The sequence below is a fragment of the Catharus ustulatus genome, chromosome 5 (assembly GCF_009819885.2).
Source record: "Catharus ustulatus isolate bCatUst1 chromosome 5, bCatUst1.pri.v2, whole genome shotgun sequence".
Lineage (NCBI taxonomy): Eukaryota > Metazoa > Chordata > Aves > Passeriformes > Turdidae > Catharus > Catharus ustulatus.
In genome coordinates this window covers 52,770,858-52,796,764 of record NC_046225.1, presented here as the reverse complement: position 1 = coordinate 52,796,764, position 25,907 = coordinate 52,770,858, and the positions used below count along the sequence as shown (strand labels likewise).

Sequence of the window (25,907 nt, the reverse complement as noted above, 5' to 3'; positions counted from 1 at the left end):
CTATGAATCTGTTGGTGAGCCTTCAGCCTGGCCCGCAGGGTGAGTTGCAGATGGTGGAGTCTGGCTGTATTCGCTTCTTTCCAGTGCCATCTACTGGCTAAATTGAATTTGTGGCATTTACTTCTGTCCTCGCATCTTAAAAAGAGGTCATATCCCTTCCAGGCAGGGCTGTGCAGTCTACAATGCATGGTCAGAACTTGCTCCTTTGACATCAGTCATATAATGTATAACCTCGAGTGATTTATAAACAGCTCGGCAACTTCTAAATGTCATTGCGAACAACTTCCCTTTGCTTCCCCTTAGTTTCTCTGTGTACCCTTATGGCATTACCCAGTATATTTTCAGGATGACCATGGCAAATGTGTAGTATGACAGTTATAACATCCTTTACAGTAAATACTTTTGTTTCAGGCATTTATTTAGAGATTGGACAAGTAAGGTTGAACACTCTAGGAAACAAAACCCTGAAACTGCACACAATGTAGGCAGATTTTTTTAGTGCTTCTATTTTGCACAGTTAGCACAAATAGTTGTTGAATTGTCAGTAAATCTATTATGTTATGATAAGTGATGCATTTTTTTCTTGTAAGTAATTGTTGCATGTTGAGTATAGTCCAGGTTTGTCTTGGTATCAGTGTCACTGTATGTGATCTATTGAGTGTTTCTGTTAGGACTCTTAGGAAAGAGAGATCCTCTCCACAATCAGTTCACTTGTATAAACAAGATTATTCTGAGGTTGTAATGCTGATGAGAAGTGTCTGGTTTAAACTGTGGTGTGTTAAAACACTTGACAGCTAATGAAAGTGAAAATTCTGTGGTCTTGGTATGCTGACATGCATGCACAACAAAAATTCAATTTGATTTTTAAAGTGAGAAGATGTCCTTTTGTTTCAATAGCAATTTGGAAAGAAAAAACTTGCAATAAATTCAGTCAAAGATTTAAAAATCTTTGTTAGAGATGGATAAATATTCCCATTAATCTAACAAAATGGTAAATTCTCTACAATCCAGAAAGCTGATTTGGGTATTTCCTGTGGCTTTCTAACACGTTGTCTTTCCCCAGCAGGGCAGAACCTCAGAGGCATCAGAACACGTGAATAAAAAAGATGCTAATGTTTGACCCAGTCCCTATCAAGCAAGAAGCCATGGAACCTGTTTCAGTGGTAAGACTTTTCCAATATATTGGCCCTAAAAAGGACTCTTTAGTTTTTTCACCTTCTTAATGAGATGTAATTAAGCTTTGGACTAGCTTAGGAAAACATGTGAAGCTACATTTTGCTCTTTGTGCAATCACGTTCACGTTCTAGGAAAACTCTCTGTAGTTTATTAATTTATTTCCTTAAATGACCTGACCAGTTGCCTATCAGAGGAGAGATTGTCCATGAATTCCTGACCCACTGCTCTGTAAATATCATCTCTGTAGCTCATGCTGCTGATGGAGGTAGGTTGAAATTAAGTTGCCAGGCTTCATGGTGAAATTGCAATAGCTGTGGTTTCAATGTTACACCTTCTTGCTGTGCTCTTTTCTGTTTTTCTCTTGGTTGTGGTAACAGGTGCCAGTGGCTAACTCTGGTCTAAATAGCAGAAAATTAATCCTGGAAAAAACCCGAACCAACAATGGCTTTTTGCTGGGTAAACTGGTTGCACTACTTTACCAAGTAGACAGATGAGAACTAGGGCAGTGGAGAAGGAATGGGGGGGAAAGGGGGAAGAGGAGACACTTCTTTAAAATTGGGTTAATTTTCCATTAACTTAGAGTATAGGGGCATCTCAGAGAAGAGTCTGATAAGCAACAGCAGCAGGACATGTAGGTGGGAGCAGTACAGTGAGAATTGTGATGATACAGGCTGCTGCTGAAAGGGTAGGTTTTGATTTTGCTCCCTCTATACCAGCTTTGTGTCTCTTTTGTGACTGAAGAATTATGTGGTCCTAGAATTATCTGGAACCTTTGGATCAGCCCACTGAATGGTCAGAATTGCTACCCACCAAAAATACTCATTTTTTGGTCAGATCAGGAAGCTGATCTGACTCATTCTGTGCAGCTGCTCAATATTAGAGCAAGGAGAGGGGGCAGGATGAGAGAACAGGACCTCTCCTTTCAGCTTTTAGCCTGCAATAACAGATTAAGTGTAACATGAAACCACACCCCTAGAAAGGCTGATCCATTAAAAGGGTGAAGTCAGTGAGCATAACACAGAGTGCATTAAACTTGTGCTCTGAATCACATATTTCAATGGGAAGTTTGTTTCCTGTTTTATTTAAAATAAAGAGTAATTTTCATAAATTCAAATGCTTTTGTAAGCAGTCTGATTTTTTCAGTGCTATTAATAATACTTCTGGGATTTAAGTTTATATGCATTTTAAAATTACAGTTTGGCTTTCGTGGGGCTTTATTTGCTGGAGAGTAATGATAGAAAAATAACTGTCACTGAAAGTTACAAGTATGACAAATTCCAATATTTGAGTCAAGAAAGAACTTCATTATTGGCCAGCCTGTCTGTCACTTTAATCACAATTACTGTGTACTATATTAAGATTAGTGATGATTGTCTACTATAATCTAAGATTATCTAATGGTGTCCATTGAAATCAGAAGGGAGGCTAGTTTTACAAAAGAAGTGTAATTGCTGTCTTTTGGGCTGCCTTTTGTGCACATCTGCCTTCATCTCCCAAAGAAGGTTCTGTTTTGGGGTTCTGCACAAGCACACAAGTGCCCCAAACAGTTGTGTGCTTCTGTCAGATGGGCAAGGTCAGTCCCTCAAAAGGAGGCTCACCAGGAGAGGAACAAGCAGGCTTTCCCAGACCAGCAGATGAAGGAAAAATTGCAGTGGCTAGAACAGGGGAGCATTTCTGAGCCAAGTGCATTTCAAGACTGGAGTTCCAAATATTGGTTATTCCAATATCCATATCCTTCTCCTAGTGATGTGGTGCGTTCCATGTGTTGGACCTCTGGAGTCTTCTCATAAGTACAGTAATTTCACGATTATAAGACACACCTGATTATAAGCTGCACATTACAATACAGAGTGTGATAAAAGGTATCTATTCTATCACCATCTGTTGAGGGTGGGGGCAGTGATCCTTATCTCAACGGCAGATATTCTGCTAATGGGCCATCCATTGAAAACAGGTGGGGCATTGTTCTTTATCTTTTCACAACCCATCCTTCCTCCAGAGAGTCATTCTCTGTTAATGGCCCATTGAGTCCCACTGTGTGACTGATAAAATTACTGCATCCCATTGGAAGTTGCTCCAGCCAGGGGAAAGAGCCCAACATTTCTTACCAAGATAAAAACAGAGGTTTGGGACATTAAGGGAGCCCCTTTCTCCACTGGACTCCAGAGGAAAACTGGATTTCTCCACATCACCACTGGACGTCCGGGGGGAAACTGCACCTTGTACAGGAGCACTGCTCCAACTGAATCACATCTGTCACTGCAGGAGGATGCAGCCACCATTTAATGGGACTGCTGCCAGCACCCTGCCTGATGGGGTGTCAGGTTGTACTCTGACTTTGTCAGGGTTTGGGGTTTGTTTCTTTGTAGTACTGTATTTCTATTTTAATTTCCCTAGAAAAGAACTGTTATTCCTAATTCCCATATTTTTGCCTGAAAGCCCCTTGATTTCAAAATTATAATAATTTGGAGGGAGGGGGTTTGCATTCTCCATTTCAAAGAGGAGCTCCTGCCTTTCTCAGCAGACACCTGTCCTCCAAACTAAAACAGCAACTTTTTGTTCTTTGTCCATATATAAGTCACACCTGATTATAAGCCGCACTTTGGGTTCGGACCAAAATTTTAGTCAAAATGGTGTGGCTTATAATTGTGAAATTACTGTAAATGTAATGACTCTGACAAGCTATTAAACACTATTCAGAGCATTTTACCACATCTGTATGTTTTTCTTTTCCTTTATGCCATTGCATAAGGGAAAAAAATGCAGAAAAGAAAAAACAGTCCAGAGGAAAGTATGGTTTCTGAGTGAAGTTTCCATCACTGAACACTGCTTTGTTTTCACTCAGGCTGAGGACCATGTGTGTTTCAGTTGCTTAGCCCTAAGCCCTTGAGCTCCCCAGCTCTTCATGGTCTTGGGCTTCCTTGGAGCCCTGGTGCCACAACAGAAACTGCTCTGGAGGCACCTCTAAAGGGAGGTATGATATGGAGAGAACATGGGATAGGAGCCACTGAGTGTTAGTTTTCTTGACCACCTTTTGAGGAGGTGGAATGAGAGAGAAACTGATAGTGTGATGTTGAGGAGTGCTAAGCAGAGCAGTGTGGGCTAACATAACCCAGAAATCTAAAATCAGGATTATTTGTATTGCATCTTCCGTTCTGATAGAATCATTAGAAACCAAATTAAATTAAGCCCCTTAGGAATAACTAATTCTTCTATCTGAAAAGTACACTGTAGGCGTAAAGTCTATTGGTCTTTAAAACATTGCAGTAGTTGGAGTGGAAGGAGGAAGCTAGTAATGGTTTTGACACCAGTGTATTTCAGGGTGTGTGGCTGAAAGGATTAACTAGACTTCTCAGGTGACTGAAGCTTGTACCCACACTGTTTCATCACTCTACAAACAGTTCATGCCATTTATTGAAAGGGATTATTGACCATATATTATGATTGTTCTTAATGAACTACTGACAAAGTCATTTGAGTCCTACCTAAAGGACAATGTGTTTGCTGTGAGGACTTTTAAAACATTTGGACAAATACTTTTTTGTTTGAATTGGAATGAAAAAATCAACAGTTTTTCTCTGTGTAGCAGAGTAGTAGAGAGAAGACTTGGCCAGGTGCGGGAAGTATGACACTGATTGTGTGGGTCATGGTGATTAGATTTATTGATAATACAGTATCTAAATTTTGCCAATGCAGTATATAATGTAATGAGGTCTAAAGGTCTTAGATATCTATATAAGCATGTTCAGCTGGAAATGTCTTTGGCCTTGCAGGATGTACAACTACAAAAACAAAGCACCTGTGAACTGCTTCAGGGTTTTATCTTTGTATGTGATTGAATCTTGGCATTTTTACTCACCCATCCAAAACTGAGTGTTCCAGTCTTTGCTGTGGATATATTCTTCTGGCCTCCCTACTGGGGAGGGAGGAATCTACCTGCAAGCTGCCCACAGTCTCAGGAGACCAGTTTGCCCAGTCTCCAGCAGCATTTCTACCCTTTTGCAGGCTTTGCATCCAGACAGTTATTCGTCAAATTCCCCCCAGGTGTTCTTGGGATAAGGTTACACCTAGGGATGCTTGCTCTTTAATAGACTCCTTGGCCAAAAGCATTCCTGGAGATTTAAATTTCACAGGCTTTTTCCTTGTTAGCATTCTTGCAATGAAAGAAAAGTTCATAGGCAATGACGTTGTGATCATCCCTGACAAACCTGCAGCACTGTAGATGCCCTGATGCTTAGTAATGGAATGTTTAGTTTGTTAAAGCTGGGTGAACTCTGTACTGTAAACCAATAGCAGTAGTTTTAACATAAGTATTTAATGTTTCTTACCTGTTAAAATTTTGATTTTTTGGCTATGCCTGGAGTTTAATCAGATTTAATAGATACTAAATGCTGTTAAATATTAAATTATATTAATATTTAGTGGTCTCCAACACTTAGAATGCTAATAATTTATTGATTGGCTCAGTAGTGCCAGCAAGACTACAGACAGCACGTCTTGCAATAATGGCATTTAATAAAATTCTGACGAACCATCTTTGATTACCATCAAAGATGAATGTTTCTATAGATGGAATTTGTAAGCATAGTCATAAAGAGAATATATAACTTTTAGGGATTTTAATGTCATGTTTTTACTGTTTGAAGATTAATCACCATTGTGTGTGCTGCTTTATTTGAATGTTTTATGGACTGAGTGACTCAGCTTTGTTGTTTCATCACAGTACTATGAATGCAGGAGGAAAATTTAATATTTTCTAAACTCAGTGTTTCAAACAGTAACTGAAAAGAAGAAAATCACATTTGTGTAATTTTGCAAAAATACCTCCAGTTAACATTGACACTTAAAATTTAGCAAGTGTTCCCTCACAGGGAAGACAGAGGTAAGAATTGAGGAAGATGTATTGACAGAAGTGTTCACCCCAGGAAGAAAAATAATTGAAATGTTATGGAAATAATTTTATAAAAATACAGTAGTTTTATACTTATAATCTGCTTCACTTCATACCACTGTGAACATTTTTCTAGTCCCACTCACCATAAATATTTTTGGAGCCAAAGAAATAATTAGATTCTTAGTATTAGTTTACTTACCTAAAATCCAAAGATAGCATTTTTTTTCAAAAAAGTTCACAACACGACTAAAAATTTGTGTGCATTGCATTTTCTGTGTCTCACTGCTGTGTTGGAGCATCACATCAGCTTCCATTGTGAGTTAGCTGTTAATAAACAACCTCAGTTTTCTACAGTTTTTAAGTACAGTATTGGTCTGTGTATTTGTTTAATAATACTGCACTATGAAGTTAATGTTAATATTCTTGGTTTACAAAAATCACTAGATATGTGTGTGTAACTTACATAATACATACATACAGATAAATATATGTATATATATATATAAATTATTACTAAATTGTGGAGATCATCACAGGTCAAAATTGGCTTTGGGGTTTATATTGTAATGGGAACTGCTATCACCAACAGGAATATTCTTCCAATACACCAAATTTTTATCCTTGTACTCATTTTTCAAAATTAGACTGGCTAGTTAGCTGCTTTGTATCTCAAAAAATTAGAAAGGTTTAGATTTTACCTTTTGCACTCTTGAGGTTCTCACCCATTACTTACATAGTTCAGCTGAGTATTTTGTATTGGTTGTAGGGTTCAGATTGATAATTTCTTTCCTTAGTGATGGTTGTTTTTCAATTGCTTTAGCAGTTGATTGGGACCCATTCCTTGCAATTCTAAGCCCAGCTGAACTCCCCTCTTGCCATAATTGATGATCCTCAGTATATAGTTATATGCTTGGAATAGCAGATGTATCTCCCAGGTCACTTAAGAAATGTACAGATTAATATATGATAGGCATATATGATAGGCAATTTTAAAGGGAGAAAAATAGTTGAATAAGCCTTGAAGATTTTTTTTTCATAATCTGTTTTACAATGCTTCTGAAACAGTTAATGAATCAGAACTTGATTAACTTCTTCCTGTGCGTGGAATCTGAGGCTTTATTTAATTCACTGTTATTTAGAAAGTACATTAAAGTGCTTACTTGAAACTTTTTCATTTTGGCTGTTTTATTGGCTGCCTTTCTTTTTCAGCAGTAGCTGTGTGTATGTGTTGATTTATTATTTGATTTTCTGTATTTCTTTTCCACTTCTTCTGACAGTCATACCCATCCAATTACATGGACCAAATGAAGCCAAACAAATACGGTGTCATTTATTCTACACCAAGTATGTTGCACAATAAGTTCTACTCAAACCCTGAAGGACTATCAAATGGAATCCAGATGGAGCCAGTAGACCTTACGGTAAATAAACGGAGCTCACCACCTTCAACTGGAAGTTCTCCCTCCCCACTAAAATTTCAGACTGTGCATAGGAGAAGTTCACCTGGGTTGACTCTGTCCTCACCCAGCTCACCTCTCAGTAAATTCACACCGTCACCCCCAGGAGTACAGCCTCTTTCTATGCCAATAACAATCCCACCTGTAATGGCCGCTGCTCTTTCACGCCATGGACTGAGAAGCCCTGGGATACTCCCAGTTATACAGCCTGTTGTGGTCCAGCCAGTTCCTTTCATGTATGCTCCCCATCTCCAGCAGCCCATCATGGTGTCCACAGTTCTTGCAGATGAGATGGAAACTCCAAGTAGCATGCAAGGTTGGTGTTGTCAGAATTCCTTCTTATGCTGTCTCATCCTGGCAAAATAAGACAAATATCCATGCACTTGTTTTCTGTGGGTTGTTTGCATTTTAGGAAGTGGAACATAATTGCTGTACTTCCAAAATAAACAGGAGTAGAATTTGTTGTGTAAATATTTTACCAGACTTACCAAGGTCATAGGATCATAGAATCAGTTAGGGTGAAAAGACTGAGATCATTGAGTCCAACCTGTGACCCCAATACCACCTTGTCAACAAGACCATGAGTGCCACATCCAGTCTTTCCTTAAACACCTCCAGGGACAGTGACACCACCACTGCTCTGGGAAGCCCATTCCAATGTCTAATCACCCTTTCTGGAAAGAAATTCTTCCTAGTGCCCAAACTAAACCTCCCCTGGCACCTTGAAGCCACTTCCTCTAGTCCTGTCTCTAGTAGTCTGGGAGAAGAGACTGACAGCTGCCTGGCTACAGCCTGGCAGTTGTAGAGAGTGATAAGGTCTCCTCTGAGCCTCCTTTTCTCCAGGATAAACAACCTCAGCTCCCTCAGCTGCTCGTCGTAACATTTGTTCTCCATACCCTGCCCCAGCTCCATTGCTCTTGTTTAGAGCAACGCTCTTGTGTATAGATCTATTGAGATGTTGGACTGATGAAAATGGATAGAAATGTTTTGAATCAACGTTCATCAGGAGATAAACTAAAACTGAAAGATTTTGTATTTTGTATAAATTGTCACAGTAAATTTAGGACTGATGGGTTTAATTATAAATCTTTATCATTTATTTCCATAAATCTTCATAATTTTTATGTGTTGCCTTCCCTCTCCTACCCTTTTCCCTGCAGTGCCTGTCATTGAGTCTTATGAGAAGCCCACCTTGAAGAAAACAATCAAAGTAGAGCCAGGGAGTGAACCATCAAAGACTGACTTCTATCCTGAACAAATGTCACCTCCAGTGATGACCTCGTTGTCTCCTCAGCAAGTAATGTTGCAAGAGTAAGTAGCTAACAGTAGTCCCAAGATCAGCAGAGGGAAAGCAGTTCACTACAGCAGTTAACAGTTCTGAGGAATGGGAAGGATTGTTGCTATGCTTTAGAACATGTGATAAAGTACAGGAAAACATTCATCCCTCCCACCACTGTCACTGTGAAATGTGATTTCAACTTTCTTTTCCCCTTTCTTCGGCAATACAGGAGTTGATACATATTTATACATTGCAATAGATCTGCCATTTATAGAATGCATTTCTAAGTGATGATAGGTCCTAATTCCACAATTTACTGAAAGTAGGACTCTCAGTAAGCCAGTGATATCCTACTTACGTAAAACCAGCAGGAAAATTGAAAAAAACTTAAAAGACAGTTCATACTGATATCTCTATTCATGTTATTTAAAATACCTTTCTTTAAAATTAGTGTTGTGACTTTCTCTTCTTGGAGGGCCTCTTTGTCTTTTCAAAAATTTTGCCTGCTTGGTGGGAAGAACCTCTACAGTCTTACAAGTTCTTTGCATATCCAGTGAAATTACATTTTTACCTGAGGCCATTGTGGGTGATTTTTTTGGCAGGTCAAGTAGTTTCTGAAGCTTTCTTCCCTCACAGCAACTTGTTTCCATCCCAGTAATAACTCATTGTGCTGGTATAGCTGTTACTGGGGCCACTGCATGATCTGGATCACAGATCTAATGTGTTTTACAGAAGAAAAGACAAGGCCTGGAACAAGAAATTAGGTCTGGGGCATAAACCTTTTAATTGAAAATATTTAAAAGTTCTCAAGAAAATATCTGCAGAGCCATGGGCACCTTTCTATTTCCTGTTTTCCTAGGGAAAATCCTGTCAACTTACTAAAATCATGGAATGACCCAGAGCCTGACTCATCTTTCAGCAGATAGGGCTCTGGATAGGCAGGCAGGCTGCCAGCATGGCTCTGGCAGGAGCTGAAGTTGGGAGCTGAGCAGGGCTCACAGAACCTCAGAATCCAGCACTTCCCTCTTGCTCACTGTCACCCTTGAGATGGTTGTGTTTGACCTCACCTCATAGAGTAAGGGAAAGAGGGCTTCCAGCCAGACACTCAAACCCCAGTGTGAGTGAGTATGGTTCAGAGAAAGAAGAGCATAGGGGTTGGATGGGTGGTCTCCTGTATTTCCTCCAGAACACTGCCTCTTCTTCCTGCTCGTGGCCTTTGGGTTCAAAAGCACATCGCAGCACCAGGGCTCGCTACATTCCACTACAGCCTTCTTGTGGGCACCCCTCCTTGTCTTCAAACAGTCTGGATGCAGCTCCTACACTGCAATTGGTTGCCAGCTAACTTTTATAAACTATATGCTGTTTCTTTTACATCACCTTAATACGTTTTATTGTCATGAACGTGAAATAGTAAACATGCATGTTTTCTGGTTGGTAGCTTACCTTCCATAATGGACCTGCCACACAAGGAGGTCAGGTCTTTATGTACCTGGAACTAACTACTACTAGGTCAGGACTATCAAATGATTCAGTTTATTTTTTGTTTTTGTTAAGTCTCTTAAACAAGAGCAAACCAGTAAGTGTTGTTCCTGGCTGGTACCACACCCTTCCTCCAGGGCTGAGACTTCTGCAGACTTGTCACCTGCATTAGTGATTTGCATTATTTATTTCCCAATGGGTCTAGTTTCCCCAGGAAACCCATCCACTAAGCAAAGAATATAAAATTTGGTATAATGTGTAGGTAGCTTTGTTACAGAAAGCATTTGTATGTCTATGTTTCCAAAGCATCTCCTCTGCTTGCCCATGCAGAGTGTTAACGTTCATGGGGATTCTGCCCTTGTATTGTCACAGCTTAAATTGCTCTGTAGCTGTGCTATGGAGCTTTAGTTCTTGCTCCTAGAGCCAACTCTTTTAAGGTCACATTCTGCTGTATCCAAAAAAAGTTTATAAATTATATTTGTCATCATTTAAAAAAATACATAGGCAACTCACACAAGTAACAAGATTAGATACTTAAACCTTTATTTTAAAAAATGTTGTTGTCTCATAGCTTTATAGCTATAGTTAGGCATTGAAGTTTTCAGCACTATTCATTGGTTCCAACTGCCCAGAGTGTACTATTCAGACACCTAAGCTACATTAAAGGGGCATAGGAAACCTTTAGTCTCACTGAAGGGACTTAATTTAAGACTTTTAAGTGACTTATTTTGCTTTAGTGTTTTTTGCAGTATATCTATATCCGGATATGTTTACCTATCTATTTATCTAAATAGTGTTGGTGGCATTTCTGTAGGGATGGCTGGACTTTCTAGTATGTCTGATAATCAGTGTAACTGTGCAGAAATCAAACTTGAGATAATAATAATAATCTCTGGCCAAATATAAGGAGCCTCATTAACATATTTTCATGCAAGTTTAAAAGTCTAACTCATGCTGTCAATATAGTGTGGTCTGTGGTAAAGAAGAAAAAGCTGTTGAAGTTTTAACATAATTTTTGGAAGATATTCTTATCTGTTGAGGAGTGACACTTAAATGGGTAGACTTAGATGAACTTACATCTGGTTGTAGAAGAGGGGATGAAAGAATTAGGGCTGTTCTTTTATTATTGGCACGTACTTAATATTTACCTCTGAATCTGACACCACCCTAACAATTTTTTAGAACTGCCACACCCTGTGTGATTATTGATAACATTCTGTTGTCCTGCCAGCCTCCTCTCCCATAAGGGGAAAAGGAGACATTCTCAGTGCTTTTTCCAGACACTTGTAGACTGAAAATCAAAGCCACAAATGGTGTATGGCAAATACCATTTTTCTCCCTTTTTCCATATGTTACCATGTCCAGGACTAGCCTCCACACATAATGATTTTAACCAAGTCTGTTTGCTGTCCTAAACCAGAGCTTCTCCGAAAAGACTGGTATGTAACTGCATTAAAACTGAGCATTGCTTTAGAGAACTGTTTCTTTGGAAGCTGGAAGTCTGCCTTCTTATTTAACAGTGTGTACATCTCTGTCTAACATCACCATCTGGGGTTTCCTGCCATTATAGTATTTTTAGCTAGATTTAATGTGTACTTCAAGAGTACATCACTCAACAGTCACAGAACCACTCATGAAAGAGAATTTGGCTCCTATTTTCCAGCTTCTAACTCTTAAAAAAAGAATCAATAACAGAATTCAACTTCCCATATGGGTAATCCCTATCCTGCTGCTGTAGAAAAATCTTTAATTCTTAAACCATGCACAAGATTTTCTGTCTTTAGCACATGCCCTTTATTTTGCTGAGAGAAGTAGGAATTCAGTGTTTCTGAAAATTAGGCCCTAAAGGAGCTTGAAGTAAGTAACCAATAGAACCCAGTGTTACAAAACATAAGTTGATTGCTAAAAATATGTGAAATACATCAACTTAGAAAAGAAAGCTCCATTCTGTTACATGGAGGAACCAGTTTTGCAACAAGGAGTGCTAATATCTGCACGTTACATTCTACACGTACATGTTTGACAAATGTTTTGTAAGACTGATGTGGAAGAAAGAATCAAGGTTGTCCCCAGTTCTACAGCAGGTGTGTCGTTCAACAGGCAAAGACACCTTTCAAGAAACTTGTATGTTTTCACACGCATGAACATTTATGGGTTTGTTTATGGCAGGAGTCCATAAGTTGTTCGTATATGCCTTACCTGCACTGTACCTGTGGGCTTCTGAAGTGAAAAATTGTGTTTATGAAGGTGGAGGGACAACTTCAGACATCCTGTGGGTGTGCCACACAGGCTAAGCTCTACTTTTAGGAATTGACGTCAGTGGTGCAAGGAGGCCGCACCCTGCTGCCACCACCAAACAGGAAATTCTTAATTATATTCTAAAGGAGTGGCTGGAACAATAAAGATTGAGTTCTACTTTGAAACCCTAAAGATACAATTTCTTTAATAATATGGAATAGCTGTTTCCAATTACAATCAAATTAGTTGTATTTGATGGGAAAAATAGTGAACAAATACAAGAAAAGTTCACTCAGGGTTTACGAAATCTGGGTTTAACTGAAAAACACGAAGTTGTAGGGGATTTTTCCTCTTTAAGTTTTAAAAAAGAGTTAGGAAGTAGTAAAAATGGCTACATCATGCCACAAAGTGAGTAAATATTACTGCTAAAATGCACAAAATTTGCTAAACCCTGTTGAATTTTTCGACATGCATGTAATGTTTTTCTTTCTGCCAAGAGACAGAGTGGTAGTGAATAAAAGGCTCTGTTGTGAATCATATTAGCTGAGGTTTGCTGTGCTAGATGGTTTTTATTTTTAACATGAATTTGACTTTGCAGGAATCACCCTTCAGTTATAGTTCAGCCAGGAAAGAGACCTTTACCTGTGGAATCTCCAGACACGCAAAGAAAACGCAGAATACATCGATGTGATTATGAAGGCTGCAACAAAGTCTACACTAAAAGCTCCCACCTGAAAGCTCACCGAAGAACCCATACAGGTTTGAACATAACTATGCCTCTCTTTCATCAAGTCTATGGCAAAATAGTAGGCTAAGCTTGTAATTTTCTGCTAATGGCTAGGTGACCACAGGTGTAAATATGACAGAAGGTAGATCTGGCATTGTTGTGGAAATAATTATAGGCTGAACAAAAGGCAGAGGATGTAGTAGGAAAAATCTAAACGAGAGACTGTAAGCCGGAGCAGATTTGTAGTGCATGCTGATACGTTTTACGTTGACTGGCTCTTCACTCATGGTGAGTCCAGTTGCTTGCAGATTACTCAATCCTCACACCCTATTAACACCAAATCAGTTCAAATTGCACTGGCTCACCTATGACATCACTGTTAAATTTGACTGTGATTTCCATGGGAGTAGCCCACTTGCAAAAGTCTGTACTATATGCCAAATGCGAACACATCTGCTGTGTGGAGATGCTAACCACTGGTGCAATGGTGCTTTTTTTTCTGAATGAAAAATATCTGTTCTCCAGATATACACATCCAAGGTTTTTACAAAGATACCTCTTTTAGGAAAAATAAAGCCCAGTTCATGTCTGTTGTGCATCAGTCCAGCCCTTTACCTGTTGGGCAATGCAGTGGTGTTAAAGGAGAAGGATGACATATTAGTAATGACAGTGAGAGTTTAAGTTGAGGTACGTGTGGCAGTGATGCCAGTCATTTACAGTACATTAAATTTCAGAAATCACAACATTTCTGCCTGTTGTGCTTTATGGTAGCACAGTCCTTCCCCCCAGAAATAGAAAATGAGATCTCTGTTTTGACAAGACTTGAACAAATGCTTAAACCTTCATGCTTCTGGGCTTCATAAGACAAAACAAGTGCTAATATGGCAGAGAGAGGAACAGAGAGACAATAAGAAAATAAGTTGTGACAGGTGACAATTTTTTGGTCAGTTAATTTGGACTACACAGTTTCTAGTGCACAGTACTTGTCAGCTTTGAGCTGTTTGGAGGGCTTTTGAGTAAGCATTGAAGTACTTGCTGGAATTTGACAAGGCAATAGAATAAATCTGTCAGATTTATGTGTGAACTTCTGTGATCAGAACTGATGTGTTCATGTCCTAAATCCCCACTTCTGTGTTTCCTTTCCCAGGAGAAAAACCGTACAAATGCACATGGGAGGGATGCACGTGGAAGTTTGCTCGTTCTGATGAACTAACGCGGCATTTCCGCAAGCACACAGGAATCAAACCCTTCCAGTGTCCAGACTGTGACCGGAGCTTTTCACGTTCAGACCATCTTGCTCTTCACAGGAAACGCCACATGCTAGTCTGAATGTCTTCTGTCCCTGACTCCTGACACACTTTTTTTGTTTTTTACACATGCATTTTAATTTGGATTCAGCTGGTCTGGATCTCTGAGTTTATACCATTAAAAGCTTACGTATGGTCAGTAACAGGTGTTATCTAACCCTTCTATGTCCTTGCCACGGGTCAGACCTAAAGAATGTGAACACTTCTTTTTTTTTTCTCCTGGGGATGCTAAGCAAACCCTTTCTGCATTCAGTATGTTTATTGTATTTCATTTGTGAATAAGGGAATTTTTAAACTAACAGCTTTTGTTGGTTTCTTCATATAATCAACCCAGCATATACTGATAAAATAGTAAATGTTATTGAATATCCGAAATGCTAGTCCTTGCCAGAGACTATTATTTATGTGCCCTGATACATTCTCATTTTATGCTCAACAATGCAATGAATGGACTCTCCCAGCTGTGTTGATTTCTGCAATGTGGCTAATACAACAGTTTTAGAAAGACACCTGATTTAGAAATCCCCAAACAGTGAGTAATGCTGAGGAAATAAATCTAAACAGTATAATTACTTTACAGAAAGATTGAGTCATAGTATCATTTTCCCCAGAAGAAAAATGGGCAGGAATTGGCCCGTGCATAATACTGTGCATCTAAACCAATGTAGTCTGTCATCTGTATTACAGTTTAGTATATATCCTTGGTTTTATTGCATAATGCCCCGGTGCATTTGTTAAAGGAAGACTTTGTGTGACTCTGTATGTCTGTTTCTGTGCAAGTGTATGGATGGAACACACACAGTTGAGGAAACGGCTTGAAGCTGAGTCAGTTTACCATCAAGCAGTTTTTCACCCATAGGGTGGTTGGGCATTGGAACGTGCTTCCCAGGGAAGTGGTCACAGCACCAAGCCTGTCTGAGTTAAACATCTGGACAGTGCTCCCAGGCACATGGTGTGACTTTTGGGGTGTCCTGTGCAGGGCCCTGAGTTGGACTGGATGATGCTGATGGGTCCCTTCCAACTCAGCATATTGTATGGTACTCGCCTGTGATTTGGCATTAAATGACATGGAAACCTGCTGCACCTCATTTCAGGGATATAGACTATCCCCCTACAATCATGCCCCTGCATTTCTTCTAAATAATTTTTTTCTCTTTACTGTACTTCAGAAAATAGCAATCATTAAGTCAAAAATGCTCTGAACTGTACTGTTGTGAGTACCACTGTAATACATTGCAATATTTAAAATCATTGACCCACAATATTTTTATGAGAAGATGACATCAGATATGAGGTACTTCTGATGATAAATTGATTCTTGTATCTGTTTTGGATAAAAACATATACCAAATCATCCAGTTTCTAACTCTGATCTGTGACTCTAGTAGTCTCTTGATGGTAGGTACAATTACTTCCCTGTGGACATGTCTATTGCATTAAAACCATGCCTATTAGCAAACAGAGCTCCATAGGTAAAATAAATTGAATTCAAGCAACCTGCAGTTGCCCCTAGAAATGTTCCTGTCTGGGAGCCCTCTGAAAGGAAGGTTTGTGTATTAGCTGGCAGACTTTGTGGCACTGCAAGCAAACAGGATGCCTTTCTCTACACTCGCACACAAGCATTTTCGTTCCTTACCCTATGTAAGGTAACCACCATTCCCACTGAAGTCAGCTTTCCCTTTCTTATGGAAAAACCCAGTGAACAATGGAGGTGTGAGGGAAGGAAGAGTTTCATAGAACTCTGCAGGAGACAGGTGGAGTGTCCACCTGCAGGTGGGTATGTCTGGGCTCGTGGAGCAGGTAGGCTGTGCTTCTATATCCAGTGAAACCCAATGCCAAACAATCTTGGAGATGCAAGAATTTCAGTGTAAAGAGCCTTTATCTGGTGATAGGACTTTACCAGCGGTTCTGCTGACATCCACATGCCTGTGGGATTAGAGAAGGAGAGGTCTGTGCTTCCTGTAGAAAAATGGTCTGACAGCAATTGCTCTGTTCCAGCTCCATACATCCTCACCATCTCACTTAGGGCTATGTCTGGTGTCCCTCATCTGCTCACCTGTGGTGATGAAACACCTGGCACATGAATCCATCTTTTTTCTTTCTTGGTGGGCCGGATTGTTAGTGACATTGAGAAACTTGTAGGAAGGAGACTGGTATTAATGAGCAGCTGTTCCAGAATGTGGACCTCTGTTTTGTACATTTTTTTTGTCAGGGTTAGCAGAATTTGCTCTAGGTTTTAATTTTGTGAATCCAGGCACGTCACTGGCTGAGAGGCTGTGTGGAGGGCACCCTGTGGCGTAAGTCTACACACATTTAGTACCCTGGAATGAAAATTCTCTGTTCTGTTATTGGGGAGGGGGTGGGGGTGGAAACAGATACTATAAATATAAGCACCTTAATAGCAATTGGTCCCATTTTTACCTTAAAAATGCAAATTTATAAAATTCAGGATTTTTAAGGAACATATATTTCTAATGCTCTGTTTCTCTTTCGAGGCTTACATAAAATGTTTTCATTAATACATTTTTTAATACTTTTAACATCAGTACTCTAAAAACAGAACTTCTTTGTAACAAAAGAGTTGCTTCAGATTATTTTGTCTAGGTTATTTTCTATGTTAATTCATTATCTTAGGTACCTTTTTTGTGAAAGTATGCTAATGATGGGGTCAGATACAGTGGAGATTGAGCAGAACTTTCAAATTTCATCCATGTGTCTTGTGAATTAGGACAACAGAATTAAAATATTAAATATAAGTATTTGAGACTATTACATGATAATGCCTTCCTTATAGGATTTTTCACTTGTGTCTGTGGCGTCTTTGCGGGATGTCTAAAGGGTCACAAACAAATGCACTTTTAGCTGAATGTGAATTTGCATCTCAACTAGCTCATTGGTTCATTTTAGCAAACTTTGATTTGAGGGATACCTTGCTTTTTTAAAATACACTCAAATACTTTCCAAAACCAGTCATTTCATCTGTGCCCTAAAGAAAGGCCAGTTTAGGTAGAAAATCCTAATCCTGGAGAATGAGTGTATGTAAATCCCCCCCCATCTTTCTCCCTAACAGTATTGCACTGTGCAGTGTGTAACAGGTAATACTGTTTTACTAAAATATGCCTGTTTAAACCATTTGATTATAATAAATTACTAGTTTCTAATACAATTGCAAGAAGCTAAGCGGGTATTAATGTGTGAGGTTTATTTAAATATACACACAGCACTCTGCAGCAATACTTCTAATGCCACATCTTGTTCAAATATGTTGTCTCTGTCAAGGTTAGCAACATACAGATAAATACAAATCCCTTCTAAAAAAATCTACAAAGCATTTTACGTGTCTTAAGAGGGCTGCACCAATTTTCATTCTATTTTACAGATATTAGCACTTAATGTACTTTAGAGGGTCAAAATAATCTTTTTGCTTAGCATCTCTCACCTGCAAATATAGCAAGGACTTTTATTTACTTTAATACTTTATAAACTATGCAGAATTTTTAAAATAGAATGTAATATATTTTATAAGCTAATAAGACAAAATGGCTAATTAAAGTTTTCTAGCATGCATTACTATAACATGCAAATATGGAAACATTTTGGTAATCTTTTCTTACTAAAGATGTGAATGTTTAATGTACTTTCACTGTTTCTACTTTGGTAGTCCAATGGGAATTCAGTAATGACATTTTGTCATGTCAAAACTGTGAACATAAATTTGTACTGTACAGTCCTCATACTATATTTAGTATATTTAGTGTATTTAGTATATTTAGTATATTTAGAATATTTGGTATACAGTGCATATGTATTATACTTGTTAATAAAACACTCAGAATGTTGTTTGTGGTCATGTTGTCACGTGCTGGATGACAAAGGGCAGCGATGCTGTGCTTGGGTCGGAGGAGGCCTGGAGGAGACCCTGTGGCTCTGGGTGTTTGGGTGGCCCTTCTGCCTGGCCAGTCGCCACCTCTCATGTGTGCCTGCCCCACACGAGGCCCAGGGCAGGAGCATAAGGAATTTGTGCTGGAGGAGCTGAGTCCAGCAGCACACTTAGTGGCAAGCTCATAAAAATGTTTTAGTCACTTCTAATTAGGGCATTCTAATTAACCAATAGACAGGTGTGGAGCACCGAACACGTGAGTTTGCTTTTTTTATCACTCACTCACAAGATGACTGACTGGACCTGCTCCTGTAGCCAAGCTCTGCCCCACAGCCTCTGCCAGAGCAGCGTGCCAGAGGTTGCTGACACATCACCACGTGAGTCCTGTGCACTTCCAGACACACCTGCAGGCTGTGCTGAGAGATGATGATGATGATGATGATGGGTAGAGATAGCAAAGAATGGGGTTTTATTTCTTCACACCTTATCAGATGCCTAAGAAGAGGGAGCCCAGCTGAGTTCACTACGCATCTCCAACACTTCCCAGTTTCTGCTGAAGTATTTGCATCAGGATGCTGATCTCTCACTGGCTGGGATCCTGCAGATCAGCCTGTGAGCACCTGTGCCATGCCATGATGATGTACAGAAGGGAAAGCAGGTTCAGCAGAAATGAGGAATAAAAATCAAAGCCTGCAAACAGCAGTCAGAATATGAGAAAATGACTGGCTTGTATTTCTTGGCCTTCTGCTTGAAAATAAGGAGTGCACATTGCAAAGCCAGAGACAGTTCATATCATGCTGTTGATTTCTAAGGTTCAGGCAGGAGGGACCAAAGGCACGGGGGACTCCTGGCCACTGACCCAGCATGGTAGCTATCACAGGGAAGAGCTCTTGCAGGAGGCTGCTCTCAATCCTGGGCTGATAAGATTTATCTGTGTTTTCTTATGAGTCAAAAAGCATTGTATATATTCTAGACTGACTGATCATTTTCAGGAAGCAGTGATAATTTTATCGGCCACTGGGTGTCCCTCTTAGTCTGAGAATAAAGCAAACTTTATGAGATTGTAATTTAAGATAATATGCATTTTTTTCCTGCTTGAGAAATTAAGCTGTTCCCTCTGTCTTATTTGCTATCATTGAGTTCAATCCTGTCACACACACAGAAGTCTGCTCAAGGATTTAAAGCGGATCTCTGTGTCTTTACTCTGATTTTTAGTCATAAAAATGCTTTAAATGTATCCTTTACAATTAAAACTCTGGCCTGGCTGAACACTAAGCCAATACACAATGTTGCTTGATGAGAAATACTATCAAATGCTTACCTAAAAAAGAAAACCAGCCAACACATGAAACCACAATAAAGTGAGTCTGCTTTATCAAAGGAACTCAGAAGTGTATTTTAAGAAGTGGTATGGTATGGTATGGTATGGTATGGTATGGTATGGTATGGTATGGTATGGTATGGTACGGTACGGTACGGTACGGTATGGTATGGTATGGTATGATATGCAAATAACTGAAGTATTTGGCATGTGCATGAAAGACCTGTGAGGTGGGAAGGATAGAGTATAAAGGGCTCTTACAGCATTTATATTCCAAAACAATATACATGTTAGACTTGAGAAACAATTTCTTTCACATCCACCTAAAACTTACATTTCAGAACAGTCTTAAATGTGAGGGACTCCTCCACAGTCCAGTCTGTACATTATTTAGGACATAACTCCCAGTTTGCTGATGCATTAAATTTACAGAAACCGGAAGGTCTGAGTTAGAGAAATTTTGTTTCCTCTTTTCTTGTCTAGTAAACAGGATGGACTACATGCCCCTTAGCCCATTAGCACTAAGTGTGACTGCTAATCATGTCCCTAGGCTGTAATGCCTGGGAGGTGGAGAAGGCTTTCAGAAAGAAGGACACAGGATTTCTTGGTAGCATTCCCCACTTTAAAGTGTCAAGAAGTCCTAGAGAGGTAAAATCATAAAATCATAGAATCATTAAGATGGCTTGGGTTGGAAAGAACTTTTAAAGGTCATCTAGTCCAACTGCATGCAATGAGCAGGGAGGTCTTCAACTAGATGAGATCACTCAGAGCCCTTCCCAACCTGACCTTGAATGTTTCCAGGGATGGAACATCCACAACTTCTTTGGGCCATCTCCTCCAGTGTTTCACCACATTCATTACAAAAAGTTATTGCTTATATCCAATCTGAATCAGCCCTCTTTTAGTTTATAACCAGTACCCCTTGTCTTATCACAACAAGCCCTGCTAGAAAGTCTTATCTTTCCTATAAGCCCTATTTAAGTACCAAAAGGCCTCAACAAGATCTCCCCAGAGCCTTCTCTTCTGAACAGCCCCAGCTCTCTCATCTGTCCTAATATGGCAGGTGCTCCAGTCCACTCCCTCCAACAGCTCCATGTCCTTGCTGCGCTGGGAGCCCAGAGCTGGATGCAGCACTGCAGTGGGGTCTCACCAGAGAGAGCAGAGGGGCAGAATCCCCTCCCTGCCCTGCTGCCCACGGTGCTCTGGATACAGCCCAGGACATGTTTGGCTTTCTGGGCTGGGAGTGCCATGGCTGGGTCATGTCCAGCCTCTCACCCACCAGATTCCCTAATCCTTACTAAATCTTAATTTCTGGGTAAGGCTTTGACAGGATCCCCCACAACATCCTCCTCTCTAAATTGGAGAGATACGGATTGAATCAGTGTGGAAATAATTGAGTGATAATTAAGATTTACTAGAGATTCTTAGCTCTTCTTTCCAAAGCTCAGGAGCCAGGCACCTGGCATCCTACTATGATCCTATCCAACTAACCCAAACTAGTAGGTGGGTGCCAGCAGTGTCTCAGCATCTCTGGACACCAGCCAGCTCTCTCACAGCTTCATTTTCACTGTTTCATCTAGCTACCACACCTGGTGTCTGCTTGATGAGCCACCTCAGTGAGTGTTAAGGATCACATCCTCTTACCAGTTTGATCACCTCATGTGCTGGTCACAGTTGTGATCACGGGACTTTACATTTCCATCAAGCTGTAAGTATAATGACACAAGTCCACATGACCATTAAAATGACACATGCAATTTAATAACCAATAAAGAATGAGATGTTTATTACACTCTCAAATCCAAGCACAGCAAGTTACAAGATGTCTCCTACTAACAAACACCATTAGTTTAATCAGTAAGATTTTAGCAGAGAAGTTATTTCCCAGGTAAAATGACTCTTTTTTCATCTGTGTGATGACCCTCACCACCTGCTAATTAAATGAGCAAACAGAGTTCAGTGGAAGCCTGGAGATAAAAGAGGGCTCACCTCCAAACATCAACTTTGTAAGTGCTAGAAACAGAAAAAACATGCAACGCAGATAGAATCAGCAGGAATATACAATACTATAAAAAATAATAAGTACAGGTATTAACTATGAATTTGAAGACAGTGAATAGCAAATTCTAGGAAATCATGACTTAGCAGGTATCTATCTCTAGGCAAGTGGTAATGTTCAATACAACAAAGGAAGAAGAGCATCAAACAAGGATAAATGGATCCAACTTTTCAGCACTTGTCCAAGAAAGTCTCTGTGTGATGAAGGGAAAGACCTCTAGGAAGGGAAAAGAGGCTAAAAGGGTGTGGATACTGTACTCTTGACATCTACTATAACAACATACTGGATGGAATTCAAACAAGAGTTTTCTTCTTTGTGTTATTTAATTAAAAGCAAGAAAGCAGATCCCAACAATCTTAACCTCACAACATTCATGTCAGAACCAAGATTAAATGTGTACTTTGACACAAAACTGAACGCTATTCTTAATACTTTCAAATATAGCTTTCAATGAGAAAACTCCAAAATAAATGCAACCTAAAAATAAGGTCAATCACTATGAAAATTTCTCTCTCATTCTCTTTCTTGATGATGGGCAACTACAGACAACTTCTGACTACTTTGATGGCTCGACTAAGCAATAGCAATTTCTATATGTGCCACATATTGCAACCAACTGGGAATACTGTAACAAAATAGAAAAAAATATTAACAGAGTTTCACGCAAAGCAGTCAAGTCAGTTATTCACATACTTATACTACTAGTAGATGTAGCATCACTCTCCTACTCATTTTCTTCTCTGGTTGTTGGCAGGTTAATGCTGATGGCTGCCCTGAGGTTAGCCCAGAATAGGGCATGCTTGCTCCTCTCCTTTGGCCACTCCAGGTAGGTGCGCTTTGCCATGAGAGCTTTCAGCTTGTGATACCTGGCAGGGATAAGGTATGAAGGGATGGGCTCCAGTAAAATGAGGATTAAGCTGTTGGAATTCTCACTGAACAACTTGTGATGGGCAAAGTACAGCTCATAGTGACACCATTCACTCTGCACAAAGTTGGGAGACAACACAAAGATCGACTTGTAGCTCTTCTCAATGCAGTCAATGATGTTCTCCACAATGCTCTTGCCGGGGATAAAGTTTCTCTCGTGCTGGCACAGTTGGATGCAGCCTTCCCCCTTCTCCAGGTTTGGGATCAGCTCATTTTTCACCCACAGCGAATCGCGCTCGCTGTAGGAAATGAATGCGTGGAATTGCAGAACGTTCCCCTGATCTACGCGGGGGCTGTGCCAAGCTCTGCGCTTCGTCTGTGTCCACTGCCAGGTCATCCGCATGTACCACGGCACGTCCAGGTAGATGCACAGAAAGGCCACCGTGGCCACCAGCACCAGCGTCAGCAGCAGAGCAGTCACCAGCATAAGCGTCGTGTTGCAGGCCAGCAGGCTCAGGTGGAAGTCCTTGAGCTGCGTTCCTCGCAGGCTCTCCGGGTACTCGCACTCATATGCCGCTGGCCAGCCAAACAGCTTCCCCCCTGACTGCCTCTCCAGGCGGATAAAGGCTTGCAGCTCACAGGAACACTTGAAGGGGTTGTGCCCAGCCTGCAGCTCCCTGACCCTTGGGCAGCTCTGGAAGAAGTCAGCGGAAGGGGTGAGGATCGAATTCATCTCGATGTTCAGGAACTGCAGGGATGTAAAGCCACTGCACCCCGGCAGGTCAGCCAGCCTGTTCGATGCCAGGTTCAGCTCTTCCAAGGATTTCAGCTCCACCATCCCCCTGGGGACATTGCTGATCTGATTGTTTGCTAGGCTGAGCTTTTTGACGTTGGCTGGCAAGCACTCAAACACGGCATCCGCCAACTGATTGGAGGACAGGTCCAGCTCAGTCAGAGACTCAGCCCACTGGCACTGCACCTCGGCTCCATCGTGGCGCAGCAGGTTGTTGCTCATGTCCAGGTATTTCAGTGATTTCATATAGCTGGTCATGGAGCTTACCTTGCGAAGACTCTCAAATTTATTCTTCTTCAAAATAAGTAATTTCAGATCCTTGAGAGTGCCACAGTTCTGGAACAATTCGTCTGTCAGTGCATTGTGAGAAAAATTTATATACTGAAATGAGCTTCTTCTATTGGGGCAAAGCATGTGTGGCATATAAGCACCAGCTATTGTCAAATTGGCAATATTCATCTCTGAAAATTGTCTGTATAGAATCTCTTGGTTGAAATAATAAACCTTATTACGAACACGCTCCAAAGTTAATGCTTTCATGGACCCACCCAAAGAGATTAATTGTTCCACAGAGCTTAATAAAGGTAAAAATGCATATTCAGTCAGCTCCTCCACTGGTCCCCGAAAAGTCAAATTCATCACAGTCAAATGTTCCACAGGTGAATACCAAATAAGCATGAAAATTTGCAGGATGATAGGCCATTGTAAGTCCACAGTATCAAGTGTGAGAGCTGTTGTCTTGATATTCTTCAGAAGCATTAAAGAGGGTGAGGGGAAATCTCCGTAGCTCAAGGTATATCTTAAATTAACTATTTTTAAGTTTTCTGAAGTGCTCATTCCATCATACAAGAGGGGAAAACTGAAATTTTGGTTTGCTGCAAAATCAATGTGGAGGTTCCTTGTAGTCAAGACTGTCAGACTCTGAGGTTCATACAGTGAAAAGTCTCCCCAAGGTCAGGAAAACAGTGTGCAGCTGCAAATGTTTGATATACTTGAAGTCTGACTTTTGTACCATTGTAGCACTTAATCCAAGGTACTCCAAATGAAACATGTTCCCAAATTCCTGACAGATGGGCAGGGCAATAAACTTATTGAAAGAAAGATCTAAATGTCTAAGATATGCAAGAGTTAGACAGCAAATTTTAGAAATGTTATTATGAGATAAATCTAAATATTCTAAATTTTCATTAAAAATAAAGACACTAAAGTCAAGCAGCATAATTAGATTATGAGAAAGATTTAATACTTCAAGGTCAGAAAGATGAATAAATTCTGAGATACTAAGTCCAGAGATCCTATTATGTGATAAATCTAATAGCTGAGTATGGACTGGAATGGTTTTTGGAACATTAGTTAGCAATCTGCTTGAATAATTTGCAATATATTCATCTTCTACAGTTGGTTGGATATTATTCCACAGCGTGAATGCAAAGGCATAAGTAAAGACAGAGATATTTGTGAGGGATCTCATTATGCTACACAGCTTTATCTTGTTTTTTTACAGAAACACAGAAGCATATCTTTGTTTTCTGTTCAATATGTGTCACCGATGAGTTCAGCCCTATGAAAAAAAAATACATGAAATTTAATGAAGCTGAAATTGAATGGTTGAAGTTGCTTTTTTATTGTGAAAATAAAATTCAATATAAAATCTATGTACAGTAATTTCACGACTATAAGGCGCGCCCTTTTGACTAAAATCTTCCCCCAAACCTGGAAGTGCGCCTTATAGTCCGATGCACCTTATCTGATGGACAAAGTTCAGAAATTTGCCTACCTGGAAGTGAGAGCTGCGAGCCGCAGGGGGAGCCGGCAGGGCCATGGCTGCCAGGTGGAGGCGGGGCGAAGTGGCGGTGGGCACACCCCAGCCCCGTGGAGGTGGGACGGCCTCTCCAGAGGCACGCCCCGGCCCCGTGGAGGCAGGACAGCCCCTCTACAGGCACCCCCCGGCCCCGTGGAGGCGGGACGGCACCTCCACAGGCATAGTCCGGCCCCATGGAGGCAGAGCCGCCCCTCCAGAGGCATAGCCCGGCCCTGTGCAGGCGGGACAGCCCCTCTACAGGCACGCCCCTGCCCCGTGGAGGGGACATGGAGGGGCGGCGGCCATAGCCCGGCCCCGGAGAGGCGGCACAGAGCAGCGGCGCGCATGCCCTGGCCCCGCCGGGTACAGGCGGGCTTGGGAGCCTGTGGCACCATCCCTGCCGGGTACAGGTGGGCCCGGGGGCCAATGGCTGCCGGGTTGAGGCGGGGCCTCGGCCAGCAACCGTGTGGGGGGGCTGGGGGCGGAGCCTCGCTGCAAAAAAGAGTGCGCCCTATAGTCCGGTGCGCCTTATCTGATCTACAAAGTTGCGAATTTTGCCGACTCCCCGGGGCTGCGCCTTATAGTCCAGTGCGCCTTATGGTCATGAAATTACTGTAATAAAAAATATT

General features: G+C 40.8%; 2 protein-coding genes across 8 annotated transcripts in view; one reads left to right on the top strand and one right to left on the bottom strand.

The window, feature by feature from the left end:
- Positions 1-18,396, top strand: part of KLF3 (Kruppel like factor 3) — a 28,175-nt gene extending 9,779 nt beyond the window's left edge. For 5 of the 7 annotated variants that reach the window (XM_033060282.2, XM_033060287.2, XM_033060284.2 and 2 more), the window contains 5 exons: positions 1,067-1,163; positions 7,348-7,843; positions 8,688-8,838; positions 13,122-13,282; positions 14,398-18,396. In XM_033060282.2, the coding sequence (XP_032916173.1) occupies positions 1,107-1,163; positions 7,348-7,843; positions 8,688-8,838; positions 13,122-13,282; positions 14,398-14,579 (1,047 nt within the window). In that variant the 5' untranslated portion in view covers positions 1,067-1,106 and the 3' untranslated portion in view covers positions 14,580-18,396. Of the gene's footprint in view, positions 1-1,063; positions 1,164-7,347; positions 7,844-8,687; positions 8,839-13,121; positions 13,283-14,397 lie in introns of all 7 variants that reach the window. The other 2 variants (XM_033060285.2, XM_033060286.2) reach the window with 1 other exon arrangement.
- Positions 18,397-22,493: 4,097 nt separating this feature from the next.
- LOC116996521 (toll-like receptor 1) lies at positions 22,494-24,948 on the bottom strand. Its single transcript, XM_033060280.1, is given in 2 exon segments — positions 22,494-24,425; positions 24,427-24,948. Coding segments are annotated over 2 exon segments (2,406 nt in total). The 3' UTR covers positions 22,494-22,541.
- Between the last annotated feature and the right edge of the window lie 959 nt (positions 24,949-25,907).